Below are 22,262 nucleotides of genomic sequence, written 5' to 3'. Positions count from 1 at the left end.
GGAGCCCTGGTGTGGTCCCCAATCAGGAACAACCATAGGTTCGCCCCAGGAAGAATGGATGGAGGATTTCAGAGCTGGCACCAGTTGGGAATTAGGAGGGTGGGAGATTTATTTATAGATGGGACTTTTGCGAGCTTGGGAGCATTGGAGGAAAAGTATAAGTTGCCCCGGGGAAACTTCCTGAGATATATGCAGGTGAGGACGTTTACTAGACAACAGGTGAGGGAATTTCCGCTGCTCCCGACGCAGGGGACTCAGGACAGAGTGCTTTCAGGGGTGTGGGTCGGAGAGGGCAAGGTGTCAGAGATATACCGAGAGATGAGGGAAGAGGGGGAGGAGTTGGTGGGCGAACTAAAAGGAAAGTGGGAAGAAGAGCTAGGGGAGGAGATTGAGGAAAGTATGTGGGCTGATGCCCTAAGCAGGGTAAACTCCTCTTCCTCATGCGCCAGGCTTAGCCTGATTCAATTCAAGGTGCTACATAGAGCACACATAACGGGAGCAAGATTGAGCAGGTTCTTTGGAGTGGAGGACAAATGTGGGAGATGCGGCGGAAGCCCGGCAAACCACGCACATATGTTTTGGGCGTGCCCGGCACTGGAGGGGTATTGGAAGGGAGTGACGGGAGTGATTTCGAAGGTGGTGAAGGCCCGGGTCAAAACAGGCTGGAGGTTAGCTCTATTTGGAGTTGCGGATGAGCCGGGAGTGCAGGAGGCGAAAGAGGCCGACGTTGTGGCCTTTGCGTCCCTAGTAGCCCGGCGTAGGATCCTACTGATGTGGAAGGAGGCGAAACCCCCCCGGACTGGAGGCCTGGGTAAACGATATGGTTCATTAAACTGGAGCGGATAAAGTTTGCCCTGAGAGGATCGGCTCAAGGGTTCACCAGGCGGTGGCAGCCATTTCTCGACTACCTAGAGGAACGTTAGAGGGAAGACAGACGACCTGCAGCAGCAACCCGGGGGGGGGGGGGAGGGGGGGTTTAGTTTATGTTAAACGATTATGGGGTTTAGTTATTTGTTTATTGTTAAAATTTCTTTACTGTTACGTTTGCTTCGTAAGAGGGAAAAAATTGTTGTTTGGAAAAAATTTTCAATAAAATATATTTTTTAAAAAACAAAGAGATTGAGAGTATGCTTAAAAATGGCAGAATTGAAATGGGTTGTAGCCAATGGAGCTCACCCATGGTGATGGTACCTAAACCAGACGGTACCCAACGGTTGTGTGCTGACTATAGAAAGGTTAATGCAGTTACAAGAACGCCCTCTTATCCTGTCCCACGTTTGGAGGATTGCATTGAGAAAGGGGGACAATCAGCTTTTATTTCCAAATTAGATTTACTTAAAGGTTACTGGCAGGTACCTTTATCCGAAAGGGTTAAGGAGATTTCAGCTTTTGTGACTCCAGATGGTATATACCAATTCAAAGTTATGCCATTTGGCATGAAAAACACCCCAGCCACATTTCAACGGTTAACTAACAAAGTTGTTTCAGGATGACCGAATTGTGCCGTATACATCGGCGATCTGGTAATTTTCAGCCAGACATGGAAAGAACATTTAAAACATCTGATGGGAGATATTCGAGCGACATCAGGAGGCAGGTTTGGTGATAAACCTAGCGAAAAGTGAATTTGCAAAAGCCCAAGTCACTTTCCTTGGCCATGCAATCGGACAGGGTCGAATGGTCACACGGGATGCAAAACCAACAGTTATTGAGGAGTTTTTGATACCCTCCAGACGAAGAGAAATAATGCAATTTCTTGGCATGAGTGGATTTGATCGAACATTTGTGCAAAAGTTTTGTAGCGTGATTGCTCCACTGATGGACTTGCTGAAGAAACGTCAAAAATTTCAATGGACAACGGAGTTTCAACAGGCATTTGACTGCCTGAAAGCTGTGATAACCAATGCTCCCGTGTTGGAGAATTACAAGAGACTCTGTGATCGGATTGAACTAAAGTATCTGACTTTGAAGAGATATGCCGAGGCGTAGAGGAATGGATGGACCGTGCAGAGACCTTCTTGCTCACAGAGACTGTCAATTGAGAAGGATTTCAGTTGGAGGAACTAACAAAAATGGACTATATTATCATACTTGTTTGCATGTGTTGTTTTTTGAACCGAAAAAGTATATTTCGTGTGCATTTCTTAAGAATGGTGAAAAGGTGAAAAATGAAACCATCTTGAAGTTGATGGTTTATTTTTTGTTTCTTGGGGGAGGTGTCATGTGAGAGTACCTTTAAGAAATGGGTGTTTATAAATGGGTGTGTATATAAATATCTGTAGTGAGAGTACCTTTAAGAAATGGGTGTTTACTACTGCAGTGGTGTCAGAGAGTGTGTGGAGCTGGGCTGTCGTCAGCTTTTTACTTGTGTTTTAGGCTGTTTGCTGCAGGGTGTGTTTTAGTTTAGTTTTCAGTGTTGGAGCTGAAGCCAGACAGAGCAGGTGTACTGTTGATCTCTCTGCCATGAAAATACTATCTCTTGATCGTTTTGTGAATTCGGAATTATAAATGTTTTCAGTAGTGACCTTAACCTGATGTGCTTCTGTTAAAGGTTATGTTTTTTGTAAGTCTTCTGGATATAAAAAGGACAGCGTAAGCATTACTTAGTTGTAGCCTTTGGGGTTGTATTTGAATTAATGGTTATTAAGATGTTCACTGTATGTTTTAAAAAGGTTAACTTGAGTTCATAGAATAAACATTGTTTTGCTTTCAAATATACTTTTCCATTTCTGCTGTACCACACCTGTAGAGTGGGCCGTGTGCTCCCCGTACCACAATCTATTAAAAGTTGTGGGTCAGGTGAACTCCATGATACACTTTGGAGTTCTCTAAACCCTGGCCCATAACAGTACAAATAGAGAAAGAACTCCTTGCCTTAGTTTTTGCATGTCAGAAATGTTACGATTTCATACACGGCCGTCCCGCAACCATTGAAACAGGCCACAACCGTTCATAACCATGCTGAAGAAGCATGTCCACACTGCGTCTGCACAGCTGCAACACATGGTGTTAAGGTTCTAGGTTATAATATCAACGTCGTATACAAAAGCATAAAGGAACGCTATCTTGCTGATACCATCTCGAGAGCCTTTCCTAACCAGATCGATCACGTAATGCAAAAAGAAGTATTGTCTTTTCATCATATCCAGGAGCTTAAGCAGGCTTTACAAGCGGGCGTCACATGCGTACGATTGTATGACATAATAACGAAAGGTTGATCAGAATCTTACAGGGAGCTTCCTCATGAACTCTGCATATTCTGTGTCTTCGGAAAAGAACTAACCATACTAGATGGCCGATTCCTGTGTGGTCAATGATTTGTTATTCCTCCAGCAGTACTACACCCAGCAACTGCACCAAGGGCACCCTGGGTTGGAAGCGACTAAAGTCTGGGCCAAAGAATAGCTTTACTGCCCTCTATGTATGCTGATATAGACAAGGAAGTCTCAAGATGCTCACCTTGTAATGCACTAAAGCCACACCAAGCAAAGGAACCACTACATCTGTATGAGGTCCCAGACTTCCAGTGGGTGTTCACAGCGGCAGGTATTTTTCAGTGGAATGATAAACAGTACTTGGTCCTCATTGACTCATATTCTGGGTGGCTCAAACTCAACTACCTTCTGAACGCAACCAGCAGTTCGGTGATCATCAAGCTAAGAAACACTTTGTCACACATGGCATCCAGCAGCCAATCATGACAGACAATGCTCCAAGTTGTCTCTGAGGAGTTTCAGAATTTTGCAAGCATCTGAGACTTCACGCACATCAAAAACAGCTCCCTCCACCCACAGTTAAACAGGCTAGCAGAAAGAGCGTTACCCTCAGCCAAACACCTCTTGGAAAAGTGTGCACGGGAGTACACTGATTACTATGCTGTGTTATTCAGCAAATGTATTTTGCCTGACAGGGTCTGCCCTCAGCCACACAGACATTTTCCCCAGGTGCACAATTTCCACTGCCAAGGCTCTGTTCCAGCCCAAACCTGACTCTAACGTACAAGGTGCACTGTTGCAACACAGACTGCTCAACAAGGCACATTTCAATCGACATGTTCAAAGGCTTCGCCCTCTAGCACCAAGCCAAACAGTCCAGATCCAGACCACACATGGCCATGACCAGTTGGCGGTGGTCAACAACAAGGCCCTGCAACCCTGGTAGCTTCCAACGGCAATCAGTGCGTACGCAATTGCCGTTACCTCTTGCAAGTATCAGAGCCATCACTGGCAGCGTATTCTACAACTCATCTTGCCTTGACTACAGACCCCCTACACCACGTTCATGGAGACATCATCAGAGTACAAAGCAGCAGGTCCCATGTCTGTACAATACATGTACACAAGGTGTGCATGAGTCCAGCAAAATAGCCACAGGCCACAGAACAGACTCCCCTCCACCTGTTGGTGTTATCACATGCTCTGGGTGTATAAGCAGGCCCAACATATGATATTGGGATTCTGTATCCACATAGACTGTTTGGACTGGTGAACATAGATTTGTTTTGTCTTCTGTTGTTCCCACCCACTGCATGTTCAAAGAAGGGGGTAGAGTACATACAATGGGCTATGCACCAAGTTGTAAGAGCCCAATCTGTGTTTCACTATTCACACAAACCATAGCGCACTGTTGAATACCTTCTTACTTTTGTACACAGTTTTCACTGCATACATTGTTACACTTCATTCAGGCAGGATGTAGTCTGTCACGTCACTACGTGATGAAGCCTTCACCCTCTAGCTCCAGGGGCTGGGAGTGTGCCAGATATCCCCCGGGGACTTCAGGCACAACGCAAGTGTTTCTTCCAACTGCACAACTAGTTAAATAAACCTACTGTTACTACAGTCCTTGTTACAATCAGTGTTACAGCGAACCACAGAAAACTACAGATAGGTTCATTGCTATTGAAAAAGTGGGAAAGAGCAGGTGGAGCAAAGTAGAAAGTTAGAGAATGGGGAACCTCCACTTTCTACAAAGTCAGGGATAAGTAAAAGAGTGGGGACACCCACTCTGTAGAAAGTCAGGGATAGGAGAGTGTGGGAACCTCCGCTTTGTAGAAAGTCAGAGATAGGTTAGAGGGCATGTACCCCCGCTCTGTAGAAAGTCACGGATAGGTTAGAGGGCAGGACCCCAACTCTGTAGAAGGACAGGGTAGGTTAGAGGGCTGTGATCCCCACTCTGTAGAAAATCAGGGAGAGTTTAGAGAGCGGGACACCCACCTCCCTTCAGTTCCAAAGTTTCATTTTTCATGTGTTCCTTCCTACATTCTACAGCATTTGAAACCCATGACAGGCAGACATACAAGACACAATAATTCCTGAAGCAGCATGTGACTTTGGGTGATCGTAATCCTAGGTTTACCTGAATTCTCAAGAGGAACTGTAACTTTAACCAGTATTAGCACTGGGCACCAACAAGTACTTGAATCTCATTTTACTTCAAACTATGCCTGGGGAAATAACTTTGCTTCAGCACATCCACTACACCCACCGTAATTTCTCATCAGAACCATATGGCACGCTGCTTTTCCAGGTTTAAAGAGATCTCAAGGGCAGGCTAGGTGCACCACTTTTATAACTGCAGTAATTTTAGTGCAAAAAAATTCCAACTTTGCCCAGTGGAATCAAATGTAACAACTTATGGTTCAAAGGGGCTAAATTAATCAAAGAATTGTTGGGGGGGGAAGATTTAAAAAGAGGAAGAAGCTGAATTCTAATAATGCTTTAACCCAGCTGGCCACAGCAAGAGCACCATGACTTTTACATTCTACAAGGTATATCTTACTCCACATATCAGTACAGGATGGTCTGCAGAATATTGGCATGTACAAAGCAAAATTCATAAATTCTACAGGTACACTGTCCATCTGGATCCCCTCAATAACACAGTCTTGTGTACAGTGTGCCTCCGGCTCACCTCACAAACTCATGTACACTGCCCCCTAGATATCCTCACTGACTCTGTCTCATGTACACTGACCCTCTGAATCCCTTGGTGTTGGTGGGGTTACTGGGTTATGGGGATAGGGTGGGGGTGTTGACCTTGGGTGGGGTGCTCTTTTCAAGAGCCAGTGCAGACTCGATGGGCCAAATGGCCTCCTTCTGCACTGTAAAAATTCTCTGATTCAATGAATCCCCCATTAACTCTGTCTTGTGTACACTGCCCCTCTGGGTCTCCTCACTAACTTTGTCTCGTGTACACTGTCCCCTTTGATCGCCCCACTAACCTTGTCTTGTGTACACTGCCCTCTGGATTCTCTTTCACTCTAACTTGTGCACTCTGGAACTCCACATTGTCTCACGTGTACTGTCCCCTGGATTCCCTCATTAACTCTATCCTGTGTATACTTTCCTTATGGGTGCGCTCACTAATCTGCCTCATGTTCAGCAATTCTTTTTCAAATACAACTTTAAAATCACCAAATGACGAGAGGTAACTTGGTTTCAGTCCTTTCAGTTCTTGATAATCCAAGATAACAATAATTTCCGATAATAACTGCAACTTTCCTGGTTATTTTTGTCTGAGTGCTGAATTTGAACTCTTGGCCTTATAAGTTACTGATCCAGCTTATAATCAGAAGACTCCTAAACCCTACAGGCTCGATCTTACCTTTAAATTTGGAACGGATATTTGCCAATTCTTTATTGATTCGCTTTATTTCTGCTTCTTTGCTTTTGCCTGCATGGAGGAATACAAGGATAAATATTTGTTGTCCAAGGTGAACTTACACAATTAAACTCGAAAACAAAAATAATTTTACTGAATTTTATGTACTGTATATATACACATGATATTGCCTGGGACTAGAAAGAGGGATAATCATCAACCTTCAATTATCTTGTCCACCCTGTTACACCCTGATGCGCAATCAATTACTCTCGAGACAAGGTGAGTCATAAAAAATAGGCTTTAATCTGCTTGTACTGTTCCCCAGCAGCTTTGATACAGAAAGTGAAGGCTGCTGGGACGGCATCGGTTCTTATACTCCGCCTCTCAGGGCGGAGCTATGTACATCAGCCAACGGTAGACCCCTGGGTCTAGCCAATGGTCATCCACCTCTCAGGTACCGCAATACCTGGTATTACCACATTCACCCCATTAAAAAAGAGCCCGGCGGGGTGATTGCCAGCGTTAATGTCGCCTTTCGCATGGTAGGACCAGGTATGGAGGTGCCGTGATGTCGAGGGTAATAGCAAAGTGTTCATGGTGCAGCAATCAGTCGATCGGGTGGCCTGGTCGTCCTTTTGGAGCCTCTGAGCTTCGCCGGTGATCCTGATGGGGATCCCGGCGGTTGCGACTCCGGGAACGTGGTGTCGTCCTCCCAGGCAGCTTTGTCACCCCTAGGCGGCGCTGTTGGGGCGAAAAGTGGGCAGGGTAGGGGGCGTCGGTGCTTGTTCGGGCCTAGGCAGGGGCGGCGGGAGTACTGACCCTCCGGTCAGGTGCTGTGGGGAGGGTGGGGGTGGGGGCACTGGTGCGGGTGCTCGTGGGCCTCCGGCGGGCGCCAGGTCCCGAAGGGAGACCGTGTCTTGCCGGCCGTCAGGGAACACTACATAGGCGTACTGGGGGTTGGCATGCAGCAGGTGGACCCTCTCGACCAACGGGTCCGACTTGTGCGCCCTCACATGTTTCCGAAGCAGGATGGGTCCGGGTGCCGCTAGCCAGGTTGGGAGCAAGGTCCCGGAGGAGGACTTCCTGGGGAAAACAAGGAGACGTTCATGAGGTGTCTGATTTGTGGTAGTACAGAGCATAGATTTCATAGAATTTACAGTACAGGAGGCCGCCATTCGGCCCATCGAGTCTGCACCGGCTCCTGGAAAGCGCACCCTACCCAAGCCCAGACCACCCTATCCCCATAACCCAGTAACCCCATTGAACCAACACTAAGGGCAATTTTGGACACTAAGGGCAATTTAGCATGGCCAATCCACCTAACCTGCACATCTTTGGACTGTGGGAGGACACCGGAGCACCCGGAGGAAACCCACGCACACATGGGAAGAACGTGCAGACTCCGCACAGACAGTGACCCAGCCGGGAATCGAACCTGGGACCCTGGAGCTGTGAAGCAATTGCGCTAACCGCTATGCTACCGTGCTGCCCGACCTTTGCAGCGACCTGATGGAGTGAAGGGCCACCGGGAGAACTTCCTGCCAGCGGGAGACTGGGAGATTCCTGGACCGTAGGGCCAGCAGGACGGTCTTGCAGACCGTGCCGTTCTCCCTCTCAACCTGCCCGTTTCCCCGGGGGTTGTAACTGGTCGTCCTGCTCGAGGCGATGCCTTTGCTGAGCAGGAATTGGCGCAGTTTGTCACTCATAAAAGGAGGACCCCCTATCACTGTGAATGTATGCGGGGAAACCGAACAGTGTAAAGATATCCAGGAGGGCCTTGATGACGGTGGTTGTGGTCATTTCTGGGCAGGGGATGGCGAATGGGAACCGGGAGTACTCGTCAATCACGTTCAGGAAGTACGTGTTGCGGTCGGTGGAGACTCCAGACTGAGGCATTCAAAGGGACGGGAAGCCTTTATCAGGTGCGCCTTCTCTGGCCGGTAGAAGTACGGTTTTCACTCCGTGCAGATTTGGCAGTCCCTGGTGGGGGTCCTGACCTCCTCGATGGAGTAGGGCAGGTTGCGGGTCTTGATAAAATGAAAGAAACGAGTGACCCCCGGGTGGCAGAGGTCCTCGTGGAGGAATCGGAGGCGGTCCACTTGTGCGGTGGCACAAGTGCCACGGCACAGGGCATCAGGAGGCTCGTTCAGCTTCCCCGGACGGTACAAGATCTCGGAAGTGTAGGTGGAGAGTTTGATCCTCCACCGCAAGATCTTGTCGTTCTTAATCTTGCCCCGTTGCGCATTATCGAACATGAAGGCAACCGACCATTGGTCCGTGAGGAGAGTGAATTTCCTGCCGGCCAGGTAATGCCTCCAGTGTCGCACAGCTTCTACTATGGCCTGGGCCTCCTTTTCGACCGAGGAGGGGCGAATTTCGGAAGTATGGAGGGTACGGGAGAAGAAAGCCACGGGCCTGCCCGCTTGGTTGAGGGTGGCCGCCAGAGCTATGTCGGACGCATCGCTCTCGACCCCTGGAAGGGGAGGGACTCGTCGATGGCGCGCATCGTGGCTTTAGCAATGTCTGCTTTGATGCGGCTGAAGGCCTGGCGAGCCTCCGTCGACAGGGGGAAGGTTGTGGACTGGATCAGGGGTCGAGCCTCGTCTGCGTAATTGGGGACCCATTGTGCATAATAGCTGAAGAAGCCGAGGCAGCGCTTTAGGGCCTTGGAGCAGTGACGGAGGGGGAACTCCATGAGGGGGCGCATGCGCTCAGAATCGGGGCCTATGACTCCACTTCGCACTACGTAGCCTAGAATGGCTAGACGGTCGGTGCAAAACACGCATTTATCCTTATTGTAAGTCAGATTAAGGATATTCGCGGTCTGGAGAAATTTTCGGAGGTTGGTGTCGTGGTTCTGCTGGTCATGGCCGCAGATGGTGACATTATCAAGATACGGGAACATTGCACGTAAGCCGTACCGGTCAACCATTCGGTCCATCTCTCGTTGGAAGACCGAGACCCCGTTCGTGACACCGAAGGGAACCCTTAAAATGTGATAGAGCCGCCCATCTGCTTCGAAGGCAGTGTACGGGCGGTCACCATTACGGTAGGCAGACTTGAGATCCACCGTGGAGAAAACCTTGTATTGCGCAATCCTGATCACCAGGTCGGCTATATGGGGGAGAGGGTATGCATCCAGCTGCGTAAACCTGATGGTCTGGCTGTAGTCAATGACCATCCTATGTTTCTCCCCGGTCTTTACCACCACTACTTGAGCCCTCCAGGGACTGTTGCTCGCTTCGATGATCCCTTCCCTCAGCAGCCTTTGGACCTCCGACCTGATAAAGGTCCAGTCCTGGGCACTGTACCGTCTGCTCCTGGTGGCGACGGGTTTGCAATCCGGGGTGAGGTTCGCAAACAGGGAAGGCGGGTCGACCTTAAGGGTCGCGAGGCCGCAGACAGTAAGGGGGGGGGGGGGGTATAGGGCCGCCAAATTTAAAAGTCAGGCTTTGCAGATGGCACTGGAAATCCAGCCCAAGGAGGGTGGCTGCGCAGAGGTGCAGCAGGACGTACAGATGGAAATTGTGGAATTCCCTGCCTTGGACAGTGAGGTTTGCTAGGCAGAACCCCTTTATCTCCACCGCGTGTGACCCGGAGGCCAGGGAGATCCTTTGGTTTACGGGATGGGTGACAAGAGAACAGCGCCTTACCGTGTCGGGGTGAACAAAGCTTTCCGTGCTCCCAGTGTCGATCAAGCACGACGTCACGTGGCCGTTGATGGAGATCGTCGTTGTAGCTTTCGTAAGCGCCCGGGGCTGACTCTGGTCCAGAGTCACCGAGGCCAGCTGCAGTAATGGAGAGTTCTGGGCGGGCAGCATGTAGTCGGCTGTGTTGGGGGCCTGGGGCCCCATCCAAGATGGCGTCAGACATAGGTCGCACATGGAGTCCGGGGATGAAGAAAATGGCGGCGCCCACCCGTCCAGCGTGGTGGCCGGGGGGGCAAAATGGCCGCGCTCGCAGGTCGCATGCGGCCTGAGGATAGGGAGGCGGCGGTGGCCGGCCAGGGCCTGAAAGGGGGGCTGCCGAGTCGCTGGAGACCGCGGCCACGGCACAGGCCTGGCAGACCCCGACATAGTGGTCCTTCTTGCCGCACCCTTTGCAGGTCGCGGTGCGGGCCGGGCAGCGCGGGCGGGGATGATTCGCCTGCCCGCAGAAGAAACAGCGTTGTCCGACGGCGGTAGCAGGCCGTCTCGCCGTGCAGGCTTGCGGGGTCAGGGGGAAGGTCTGAGGGGCTGCCGCAACGGGGTGCCATGCAGCCCAGGGGGCCGCCGCGCGTCTGGGAGCAAAAGCCAGCGCGTTTTTATATGCAACGTCCATGGACCCCGCCAGGGCCCCGTGCCTCAGTAAGTCCCAGAGTGTCCATTTCTAGGAGCCTTTGGCGGATATCGGGGGAGGTTATACCTGCCACGAAAGCATCCCTGATCAAAAGTTCCGTGTGCTCATTCCCCGAAACTGGCGGGCAGCCACAGCTTCGGCCCAGCACCAGCAGCGCCCGGTAGAAGTCTTCCAACGTTTCCTCGGGGCTTTGCCTCCTAGTCGCCAGCAGGTGACGAGCGTAGACCTGGTTCACAGGGCGGATATAATGTCCTTCTAGCAGCTCAATCGCTGCAGCATAATTCTCCGCCTCCTCGATCAGAGGGTAGATCACAGGGCTGACCCGCGAGCGTAGAAGGTGCATCTTTTGTCTTTCCGTGGGGGTGTCGGCGGCTGTGTCGAGGTAGCCCTTAAAGTACGCCAGCCAATGTATGAAGAAAGCAGCAGAGTTGTCCGCGTGGGGGCTGAGCTGAAGGCACTCCAGTTTGATACGGAGATCCATCCTTTCAACTGAAGTTGTAGCAGATTAAATTGATGCGCAATCAATTACTCTCGAGACAAGGTGAGTCATAATTAATAGGCTTTAATCTGCTAGAACTGTTACCCAGCAGCTTCGATACAGAAAGTGAAGGCTGCTGGGATGGCATTGGTCCTTATACTCCGCTTCTCAGGGCGGAGCTATGTACATCAGCAAATGGTGGACTCCTGGGTCTAGCCAATGGTCATCCACCTCTCAGGTACCGCAATACCTGGTATTACCCCACACCCTGCTGCTCCCACTACTTATATATAGTAGAATGAACTTCCAGCTGTCCGGAAAACAAAACATTCCTTTGGGAAAATCTGCCAGAGTCTCCCCATCAGGCACTCATGTGAAAGACAAATCACAAGCACCAACAAGATCGAAGAATCTGCTGTCAACTCTGCTCAAGTATTATTGATATTGCTAATGCCCTGTCAAAGATCAGTTTGCTAAATTACAGTAAGTTATCGGGAGCGACTTTGAACCTCTTAGGTTCCAACATGACATGTTTAAGTCAGAATGCGGCGGTGTGATGTTATTCTAAGAATGGATAGTAGAATTGGCCACAATTGGACTTGATGGGTGGAGCGGGGCAGGCAGGGGGAAACTAATCCTGATTATAGAAATTGACAGTATGGAAGGTCATTCAGTCCATCAGTTTCACACAGGCTTACAAGGAGCTATCCAGCTTAATCTCACTTTCCACCTCTTCGTGCATAGGCTTGTAAGGTTTTTCTTTTCACTCATGGGATGCCGGCGTTGCTGGCTAGGCCAATATTTATTGTGCATTCCTAATTGCCTTTGAAAAGGTGGTGGTGAGCTGCCAGCTTGAACTGCTGCAGTCTTTGAGATATAGATACACCCACAGTGCTGTTAGGGGGGATAGTTCCAGGATTTTGGCCCAGCGACATTGAGGGAACAATGATATATTTCCAAGTCAGGAAGGTGAGTGACTTGGAGGGAACTCCCAGGTGGTGGTGTTCCCAGGTATCTGCTACTCTTGTCCTCCCAGACGGTAGTGGTCGTGGGTTTGGAGGATGCTGCCTAAGGAGCCTTTGTGAGTTCCTGCAGTGCGTCTTGTAGATGTTACACACTGCTGCCATTGTTTGTGGACCGTCTAGTAATCAAGCGGGCTGCTTTGTCCTGGATGGTGGTAAGCCTCTTGAGTGTTGTTGGAGCTGCACTCATCCAGGCAGGTGGGGAATATTCCATTACATTCCTAACTTGTGCCTTGTTGATGGTGTGCCTTGTAGATGGTAGACAGACTTTGGGGAGTCAGGGGGTAAGCTACTCGCCACAGGGTTCCTAGCATCTGTCCTGCTCTTGCAGCCACAGTATTTATATGGCTAGTCCAGTTCAGTTTCTGGTCAATGGTAACCCCTCCAGGATGTTGATAGTGGGGGATTCAGTGATGGTAATACCATTGAATGTCAAGAGGCAATGGTTAGATTCTTTCTTAGTGGAGATGGTCATTGCCTGCCGTGAATTTTACTTGGCATTTGTCAGTTCAAGCGTGGATATTGCCCAGGTCATCCTGAATTTGGGAATGGACTGCTTCAGTATCTGAGGAGTCGCAAATGGTGCTGAACACTGAGCAGTCATCAGCGAACATCCCCATATTTGACCTTCTGATGGAAGGAAGATTATTGATGAAACAGCTGAAGATGATTGGGCCTCGGACACTATCCTAAGGAACTTCTGCCGTGATGTCCTGCACGGTATTTCAAAATAATCTCAAGAACCTTCAATATCAGGGCAGCACGGTAGCATAGTGGTTAGCACAATTGCTTTACAGCTCCAGGGTCCCAAGTTCGATTCCCGGCTGGGTCACTGTCTGTGTGGAGTATGCACGTTCTCCCCATGCGTGCGTGGGTTTCCTCCGGGTGCTCCAGTTTCCTCCCACAGTCCAAAGATGTGCAGGTTAGGTGGATTGGCCATGCTAAATTGCCCTTAATGTCCAAAATTGCCCTTAGTGTTGGTTGAATTGGGTTACTGGGTTACGGGGATAGGATGGTGTGGGCTTGGGTAGCGTGCTCTTTCCAAGAGCCGGCGCAGACTCGATGGGCCGAATGGCCTCCTTCTGCACTGTAAATTCTATGACAAAAAAATCAGTGTTTCTGTCTCTACCACACTTCCAGGCAGTGAATTCCAAATCCTCTTCATGCTTTTGTTGAAATAATCCCTCCTCAAATCACCTCTAAATCTCCGACCTGTTACCCGAGTTAAGGTAGCCTTAATAAAGGGGACTAGGGACTTCATATCCACACTGTTTTAGTTCCTATCAGTTTCTACACTTCAATTAAATCTCCCCTCAGTCTGTTCCAAAGGAAACAACACCAGCCTATCCAACCTTTGCTCAGATTTCAAATTCTCCAGTCCTGGTAACATCCTCATGAATCGGTTCTGTACCATCTCTAGTGTCCATAAAACCATAAGACATAGGAGCAGAATTAGGCCATTCGGCCCATCAAGTCTCCTCGCCATTCAATCATGGCTGATGTGTTTCTCATCCCCATTCTCCTGCCTTCTCCCCTTAATCCCTGATCCCCTTATTAATCAAGAACCTATCGATCTCTGTCGTATAGACACTCAGTGATGTGGCCTCCTCAACCTTCAGCGGCAAAGAGTTCCACAGATTTACCACCCTCCGGCTAAAGACATTCCTCCTCATCTCTGTTTTAAAGGATCATCCCTTCAGTCTGAGGCTGTGCTCTCGGGTTCTAGTTTTCCTACTAGTGGAAATATCTTCTCCACGTCCATTCTAATTAGGCCTCTCCGTATCCTTTAAATTTCAATAAGATCCCCTCTCATCCTACTAAACCCCAACGATGACAAAACAAGAGTTCTCAACCGCTCCTCATATGACAAGCTCTTCATATGCCGGTGCAGACTCGATGGGCCGACTGGCCTCCTTCTGCACTGTAAATTCTATGATAATCTATGATTACAGGGGTCATTCTTGTGAACCTCCTCTGGACCCTTCCAAGGTCAGCACATCCTTCCTTCGATATGAGGCCCATAACTGCTCACAATACTCCAAACAGGTTCTTACCAGAGTCTTATACAGCCTCAAGTAAATCCCTGCTCTTGTATTCTAGTCCTCGCGACCTGAATGCTAACATTGCATTTGCCTTCCTAACTGCCGACTGAACCTGCACGTTAACCGTAAGAGAATCTTGAACTCGGAGTATGTGTCATCACATATTTCCTATAGTGCGGTGACCAGAACTGCACACACTACTCCAACTGCGGCCTTAGTAATGTTTTATACAATTTCAGCACAAATGTCCAGTTTTATATTCTTTACCACAGCTAATAAGGACAGGTATTCGCTATGCCTTCTTGACCATCTTATCTTCCTGTCCGACCACCACTATGGGAAATATGTATTGATGCTAATTAGGGTGCAGAGCAGATTTATGTCCAAGCTGCATCTTTTCCTCTGCACGTCTCTTTTTTTAAAAAAAAATTTAAGTATATTTTATTCTAAACATTATTTAATTCTTCCATACAAAGGCTTAATTATATCATACAAACAGCTTGTCATTTTTATTGTAACAAAGTAACAGCAACAAACCTAAATCCCCTATTCCCCCCCCCCCACCCCCAGCCCCTGTCCTCCCTCCCTTAACGCCTCCCCTCCTAACCCTCCCACCCCATTCCCCTAGCTTCTGGCCACAAACAGTTCCTTACAGAAAGGAATGAACGGCATCCACCTGGAAAAGAACCTTTCTTCCGACCCTCTCAGGGTATATTTATTTTTTTCCCAATTGCAAGAATTCTGCCAGTTCATGCAACCATGCCGAGGCCCTGGGTGGCACTGTCGACCTCCATCCAAGCAGGACTCGCCTCCGATCCACGAAGGAGGCAAAGACTAAGACATCAGACTTCCCCCCCCCTCCCCCCACCCCCCTCAAGGAGCTCCGAGGAGTCTGACACCCCAAAGATCGCCAACAGCGGATATGGCTCCAGTCTGACCCCAACAATCTCCAACATGATCTCAAAAAGTGAGACCCAGAACCTAACGAACTTGGGGCAGGACCTGAACATGTGTGAGTGATATTTGCAGGCCTCCCTGAACAACGCTCACACCTGTCCTCCACCTCAGGAAAGAACCCACTCAATAGCATCTTCATTAAGAGCACTCTATGTACCACTTCAAATTGTATCAGGTTCAACCTAGCTCAGGGGAAGGTAAAGTTCACTCTCTGCATGATCTCAATCCACACCACGGTAGCATAGTGGTTAGCACTGTTGCTTCACAGCGCCAGGGTCCCAGGTTCGATTCCCGGCTTGGGTCACTGTCTGTGCGCAGTCTGCACCTTCTCCCAGTGTCCGCGTGGGTTTCCTCCGGGTGCGCCAATTTCTTCCCACAAGTCCCAAAAGACATGCTGTTAGGTAATTTGGACATTCTGAATTTGCCCTCTGTGTACCTGTACAGGTGTCTGAATGTGGCGACTAAGGGCTTTTCACAGTAACTTCATTGCAGTATGTAAGCCTACTTGTGACAATTATGATTTCCCTCTAGCTCTAGGCCCAACTCTAATTGCCACTTCCCCCTCACCTCTTCTTGTGATCATTTTCCTGTCTCCAGCAACCACTCACATTTTTCGGAGATCTTCCCTTGCCCCATTGCATCCCACGATATAATCCTATCTATTAGCTTGTGTCTCAGCAACTGGGGGAACGAGGACAACTCTTTCTGAATAAAGTTCCTCACCTGCAACTACCTGAATGTACTCTCCCTCGAGAGTTGAAATTTCTCCTCTAGATTCGCAAACCTACCTTACACAAATAAATCCCTGAACCTCTCAACCCCTCTTCTCCTCCATATCCTGCACATTGCGTCCAGTTGAGTGTGCAAACTTATGATTCCCACAGATTGGTGACAGTAAAACATGTTCCCAGTCCAAAATGTTGTCTATACAGATTCAAAATTCTTAAAGATGCCATTACCATAGGGCTCATTGAGAGTTTGGCCAGGGAGAATGGAAGAGGGGCCATAACATACGCAAGAGGCCTTATCCATCCAACCCCATCCCTCACCAGGCTCCTCCAAACATCTTCGCACATTCCCAATGTTTGCCACCCAGTAATAGAGCATCAGGTTTGGTAGCGCCAACCCACCCAATTGTCGCCCTCTCTGCAGTAAAGCTTTAATCCTAGTCTTCCCCGCCCAAACAAAGGCAGAGATTAACCTATCAACCCTAGAGAAAAAAAGATTTAGGGAGGAAGGTCGGAAGACTCTGGAAAACAAATGGAAACCTCGGTAAAATGTTCATTTTGACCGTGTGTAATCCGGATCCCACCTCCTCAGGATCCCTTCAACTCTTCCACCAGACTGGTCAAATTCAGTTTATGCAACAGTGTCCAAGTGTCCAATCCCTAAATACCTAAACAGTGTCTTGGCCAGCTTAAAAGGCAGCCTCCCCATATCTGTCCTCTTCCCCAGGAAATTTACCGGGAACATCTCGCTCTTGCTCATATTCAACCTATACCCTGAAAAGAATCACATTTTTTCAACAGTTCCATAATTTCTCCCATACCTGTGAGGACCAGAAACGTACAACAAATTGTCCGCGTAAAGAGACTCTTTCTTTCTCACCCCCTCCCAATACCTTTTCAGTCCCTTGATGATCTTAGCTCAATAGCCAATGGTTCAATCACTAGCATGAACAATAGTGGAGACTGCAGGCATCCCTGTCTCATGCTCCTTTGTATTAGAAATATCCTGAGCTCACAGCATTGGTCCAGACACTAGCCATGAGGGCATTATATAGCAGTTTCACCTAGGAAATAAAAGTAGGACCAAACCCAAATTGCCCCAAGACCTCGAAGAGGTAGCTCCACTCAACACGGTCAAAGGCCTTCTCCGCATCCATGGAGATGATTACCTCCGACACCTGCTCCAGAGGGCGACATGACCATATACAAAAGCCTCCTGATGTTGGATGACAACTGTCAGCCCCTGACAAACCCTGTCTGGTCCTCAGAGATCACTCTGGTAGGCACCCCTCCAAACATTCCACCAGAACCTTAGCTAGTATTTTCACGTCAGTGTTTAATAAGGACAAAGAACAAAGAAATGTACAGCACAAGAACAGGCCCTTCGGCCCTCCAAGCCCGTGCCGACCATGCTGCCCGACTAAACTACAATCTTCTACACTTCCTGGGTCCGTATCCCTCGATTCCCATCCTATTCATGTATTTGTCAAGATGCCCCTTAAATGTCACTATCGTCCCTGCTTCCACCACCTCCTCCGGTAGCGAGTTCCAGGCACCCACTACCCTCTGTGTAAAAAAACTTGCCTCGTACATCTACTCTAAACCTTGCCCCTCTCACCTTAGTGAAATAGGCCTATAAGACCACCACTCATGGGGATCTTTGCCCTTTTGCGAGATTTGAGAAATTGAGACCTGCTTCAGCGTGGCAGACAACACACCTCTCAGCAGAGAATCGTTGAACATTACCAGTAAGTGCAGTGCTAACAAGGCCGCAAACAGTTTGTAAAATTTGGCCGGAAAACCATCCTCACCTGGTGCTTTCCCCGATTGCATGGAACAAATAGTCTATAACTTCCTCCAACCCCAACAGTGTCTCCAGCCCCTCCCCTCTTCACCCTTTCTACCACTGGGAAGTCCAATCTTCCCAAAAATCCCTCCACCTCTGAGCCATCCTCCGGCTGTTCAGACTTGTATAGCCAGCAATAAATCTCAAAAGCTCCATTAATTTTATCCGGATCAGTAACCAGCTCTTCCCCCCCTCATCTTTAACCTGAGCTATTTCCCGTGTTGCTGCCTGCCATCTCAATTGGTGAGCCAATAATCGACTGGCTTTATACCCTTACTCATAAAATGTCACTTACAAATGGCGAAGATGGCTCTCCGCATTCCCCATCGATTCATGCTCAAACATAATTTATAGCCTCTTTTTCTCTGCCAACAGCGCTGTCATAGGGGCCGTGGAGTACTGCCGATGCAACTCCAAGATTAAGTCTACCAACCTTTCAGCCCTGCCAGCCTTAACATTGTGGGCCCTGTACAATATTATTTCTCCTCTGATCATTGCCTTCAACGCTTCCCAGAATATGGAAGTCGAGAGCTCCCCATTCTGGTTGGACTCTGCCCAATTCCCTATGGCCAAAGCCACCCTTTCACACAACCCATTATCTGCCAGGAGTGATGTGCCCAACCTCCATGGTGGGTGCTGGGCTCGGCCCGTCTCTAATCACACATCCACATAGCGTGGAGCATGGTCCGACATTGGTATCACCGAGTACCCAGCTCCCACGACCCCCGGGAGTAACGCCTTTCCCACTATGAATAAATCTATTCTGGAGTCGATCCAGTGCACGTGAGAGAAGGAAAACTCCCTCCTTTGGGTGACTAAATCTCCATGGATCCATCTGCTCCATGAACAGAGCCAACTCTCTTGCCCTCCCAGAAGTAACCAGAGACCTGGGACTTGACCTGTCCATCCTCAGGTCTGATACACAATTGAAATCTCCCCCCATAATCAACTGGTGTGAGTCCAGATCAGGGATGGCTGCCAATACCCTTTTGATAAAATCTGCATTATCCCTTGGGGTCTTTCAAAATTCTAGTCGTCGTAAATGCCATCCTCTTATTGATCAAGTTCGGAACTTCACTCGACCTTGAATCAAAATTTAAGTGGAACACGTGCCCCACCCACACGTGTCTCCTGCAAGAAGAGTACCTCTGCATTCAAAGTCCTCAAATGAATAAGCGCCCGAGACCTTTTAACTGGAACATTAAATCCCCTAACATTCCATTTCACCAACTTAGTTGGGGGGCTTCAAACCCTCCCTAATAGTCAGCATATCGCCTCTGTGAGGACCTCCAACTGGGCCCCAACCTACCTTGAATCCAGGTCCACTCAAGATGGATGCCATGACCACCCCTACGTCGGCTCATACATAGAGACCCTCGTCACCAGCATTTTCTCGACCCCCACCCCCCACTTTCAACTGCCCCCTGGTTGTTCACCCAATACCCCCCACCTCTCCCGCACTCTTCCAAACATCTGTTAACGATTCCTCCCAACTCAAACAGGCACCCATTTCCTCCCCCTCCCACCCCAATACAGAAAACCCAACCAACCTAAACCCATGCCACATCCAACAAACAAAACAGAAACCACTCCCACCCCAATCATCTAGCCACAGCCCCCACCCCCACTTTGTTTCCATTAACTAGCAAAACCGCTAGCCAGGTGGCCCTTGTCCAGCAAGTCCGAAAGAGAAAAAAACAAAGGGAAATCCCAACCAGAAAGAGCCAGACACCCAATTATCCCAGTCCCTCATCCAAACTAAAAATACACATTCGACAAAACAATAAATAGAGTCCACACCCCTAATTGACCAATCAAACTACTCCATCTACCATGTGCAAGAAGAAGAATACGGAACCCCAAATAACTAAAATACAAACAGGAAATATATGTACGAACATGCGAAATTCAAAAAACTCCAAAAAAACATCCCATAACCACAGTCAAATCTCTCCTAGTTCATTCCTCCTCACAAAAGTAATTTGCCTCCTCCGGCGTATTAATGTAATGGTCCTTGTTTTTAAACATGACCCACAGTCGAGCTGAGTATACCATTCCGAATCACACCTTTTGTTTGTAAAGCGCCGCCTTGGCCTTGTTGAACCCAGTTCGTCACTTTGCCAGTTCCACCCCAATGTCCTGCTTTCCTTGTGGCATTCACCCAGTTCTAGATTCGCTCTTTATCAAGAAATCTATGAAGACGGACTATGACTGCCCATGGTGGATTACCGGATTTCAGTTTCTGTCATAGTGACCAGTGGGCCCGGTCCACCTCAAGAGGGTTAGCAAAGTCGTCGTCCCCCCCCCCCCCCCAAGTTCTCTGGTCTTCAGCCTTGGCTCTTTTGGGTCTCTGCCATCAACTTAACCTCAGCCTCCAAAGAGGCAATCGGGTCACTATGATCCGAGAGCACCGCTTCCACCTCATGGATCTTCGTGCCTTGTGCCTCCATCCTGCTCCACCCTCTCAAAAGTTAACCAAAGGGGAGCCACCACTTCCTCAATTGCTCTAGAAACATCCGCAATCAACTGCCTTTGTTTATGGAACCCCCTACAAAGTATTCTATCAATTCTCTGTTGGCGCCAGAGTAGAGGTCGAGGATCAGAGGACTCCGCCATGTTTTTTTCCCTTCACCACGAGGTGCTGCCGTATCAGATTTGGAGCTTCTACGAGTCTTCTGCCTGTTTTTACACTCTACAGGCATTCCATATCCGAGGAGAGGCCGGTAAGTACAAAGTGGCTTCGTTTAAAAAAAAATTACACCCATAAATTGGGTGACAAGGGCCAAAAGTGCATTACTGAACGGGAGCCGCCTTTTGTGACCGCTCACTGCAACCGCTTGCACTTATCAAAAACCATCCATTTATTGCATATTTCTTTGCTTTGCTAGCTTTCCCCCAAAGCATTAGCACACACTTTCTCCAGAGGGTGTTCACACTGTGGGGGGACGTTTACTCTAGTGGGCATGTGGTGGATGTTTGTCCTGGAAAGGGGGGGGGGGGGTTACCCTGGCATGGGATAATGGTTGCTTATGCAGTGATTATGAAGTTAGTTTACCCCAAAGGAAAAGGGGGTGGGGGATGATGTTTACCTCAGGGGTGGGGGAGGGGATGAGGGTGTTTACCCCAGGTGAGAGGGTGCTTCAGCCATTTGGGGGGGGGGTGGGGCTGGTGGCATTGGTGGACTCTGGGCGAGGGTAGGAATGGAATTCTGGGGGTGTTTATCCCAGTGGGGTGTCACTGTTGGGGTGTTTATCCCGAGGAGTGCGAGTCCAGGAAGGGGGGGGCGGTTTATCCTGGGTGGAGGGGGGGGGGGGGTTATTTTCCCAGGTGGAGAGTGGGTGTGTTTATCCTTGGTTGGGGGATGATGATGATGTTTATCCCAGGTGGTGTCGGGAGTGCTTCTCCAGGTGGAGGGTTGTGCTTATCCTGGGGGGAGAATATTTTTCGGTTAGGAGGGGGTTGGTTATCCTAGGGGGGGGGGTTTGATCTCAGGTGTAGGGGGGGGGGGTTTATCCTGGTGGGTGGGAGGGGGCTTATCCCAAGTGGGTGGACGGGTTATCTCAGCTGGGGGGGGGGGGGGGGGGGTGCTTACCCCGGGGGTGGAGGAAGGGGGGTTTATCCCGGGTGAGTTGAGGGGTGGTTATCCCGGGCGGATGGGGAGAGAGTTATTCCGGGGGGAGGGTTATCCTGGGTGTTTATCCCTGGTGGGAGCTGTGTTTAACCCGTGCAGTGGTGTTTGTGTTTATCCTGGGTATGCGGATTTGGGGGGGGGGGGGGGGGGGGGCGTACTCACAGTTTCTAATGTCCGATATAAAAACAGCCAAACCCCTCATCCCATCCCCCTTCGACACAACGGGCATTTTTCCCCAAAGCACAAGTGGCAATAACTGTTCAGTGGCGCGAGCAACTAGCCCCGCCCTCAGCACGCGGCTCCACCTCAACTGTCAGCATCTCGCGGTCCCGCCCACACGACTGTGGCCACGCACATCGAATCCCCTCCCCTCTAGCACCGGCCCCGCCGACTAATCCCCGCCTTGCTTTCCAACCGTCAGTGACAGGCCCGGCCTCCACAAGCTCCGGAATCCGCCCCAACCGCCTTGTGTATTTTGAAGGCAGAGGGAGATCGATTCTTGCCGAACAGGGGAATCGCAGAATATGAGAGTCAGGCAGGCGAGAGCAATTTAAACCGTAATTGGGTCAGCCATGATCTCATTGAAAGGCAGAGCATATGGGGATGTCAAATGG

The 22,262-nt window shown here is 49.4% G+C and overlaps 1 protein-coding gene across 1 annotated transcript in view; it reads right to left on the bottom strand.

Moving 5' to 3' along the window:
• LOC140430945 (AP-2 complex subunit alpha-2-like) overlaps nt 1-21,905 on the bottom strand; it is a 705,690-nt gene extending 683,785 nt beyond the window's left edge. Inside the window, exons 1-2 of the mRNA XM_072518780.1 lie at nt 21,811-21,905; nt 6,607-6,675 (exon numbers count right to left, since the gene is read on the bottom strand). Coding sequence (XP_072374881.1) covers nt 6,607-6,675; nt 21,811-21,877 — 136 coding nt within the window. The 5' untranslated portion in view covers nt 21,878-21,905. The remainder of the gene's footprint in view (nt 1-6,606; nt 6,676-21,810) is intronic.
• Nucleotides 21,906-22,262: the final 357 nt, after the last annotated feature.

Source organism: Scyliorhinus torazame, chromosome 10, assembly GCF_047496885.1.
Source record: "Scyliorhinus torazame isolate Kashiwa2021f chromosome 10, sScyTor2.1, whole genome shotgun sequence".
NCBI lineage: Eukaryota > Metazoa > Chordata > Chondrichthyes > Carcharhiniformes > Scyliorhinidae > Scyliorhinus > Scyliorhinus torazame.
Note: the sequence above shows the minus strand (reverse complement) of the source record. Positions and strands in the feature narration are given on the sequence as shown.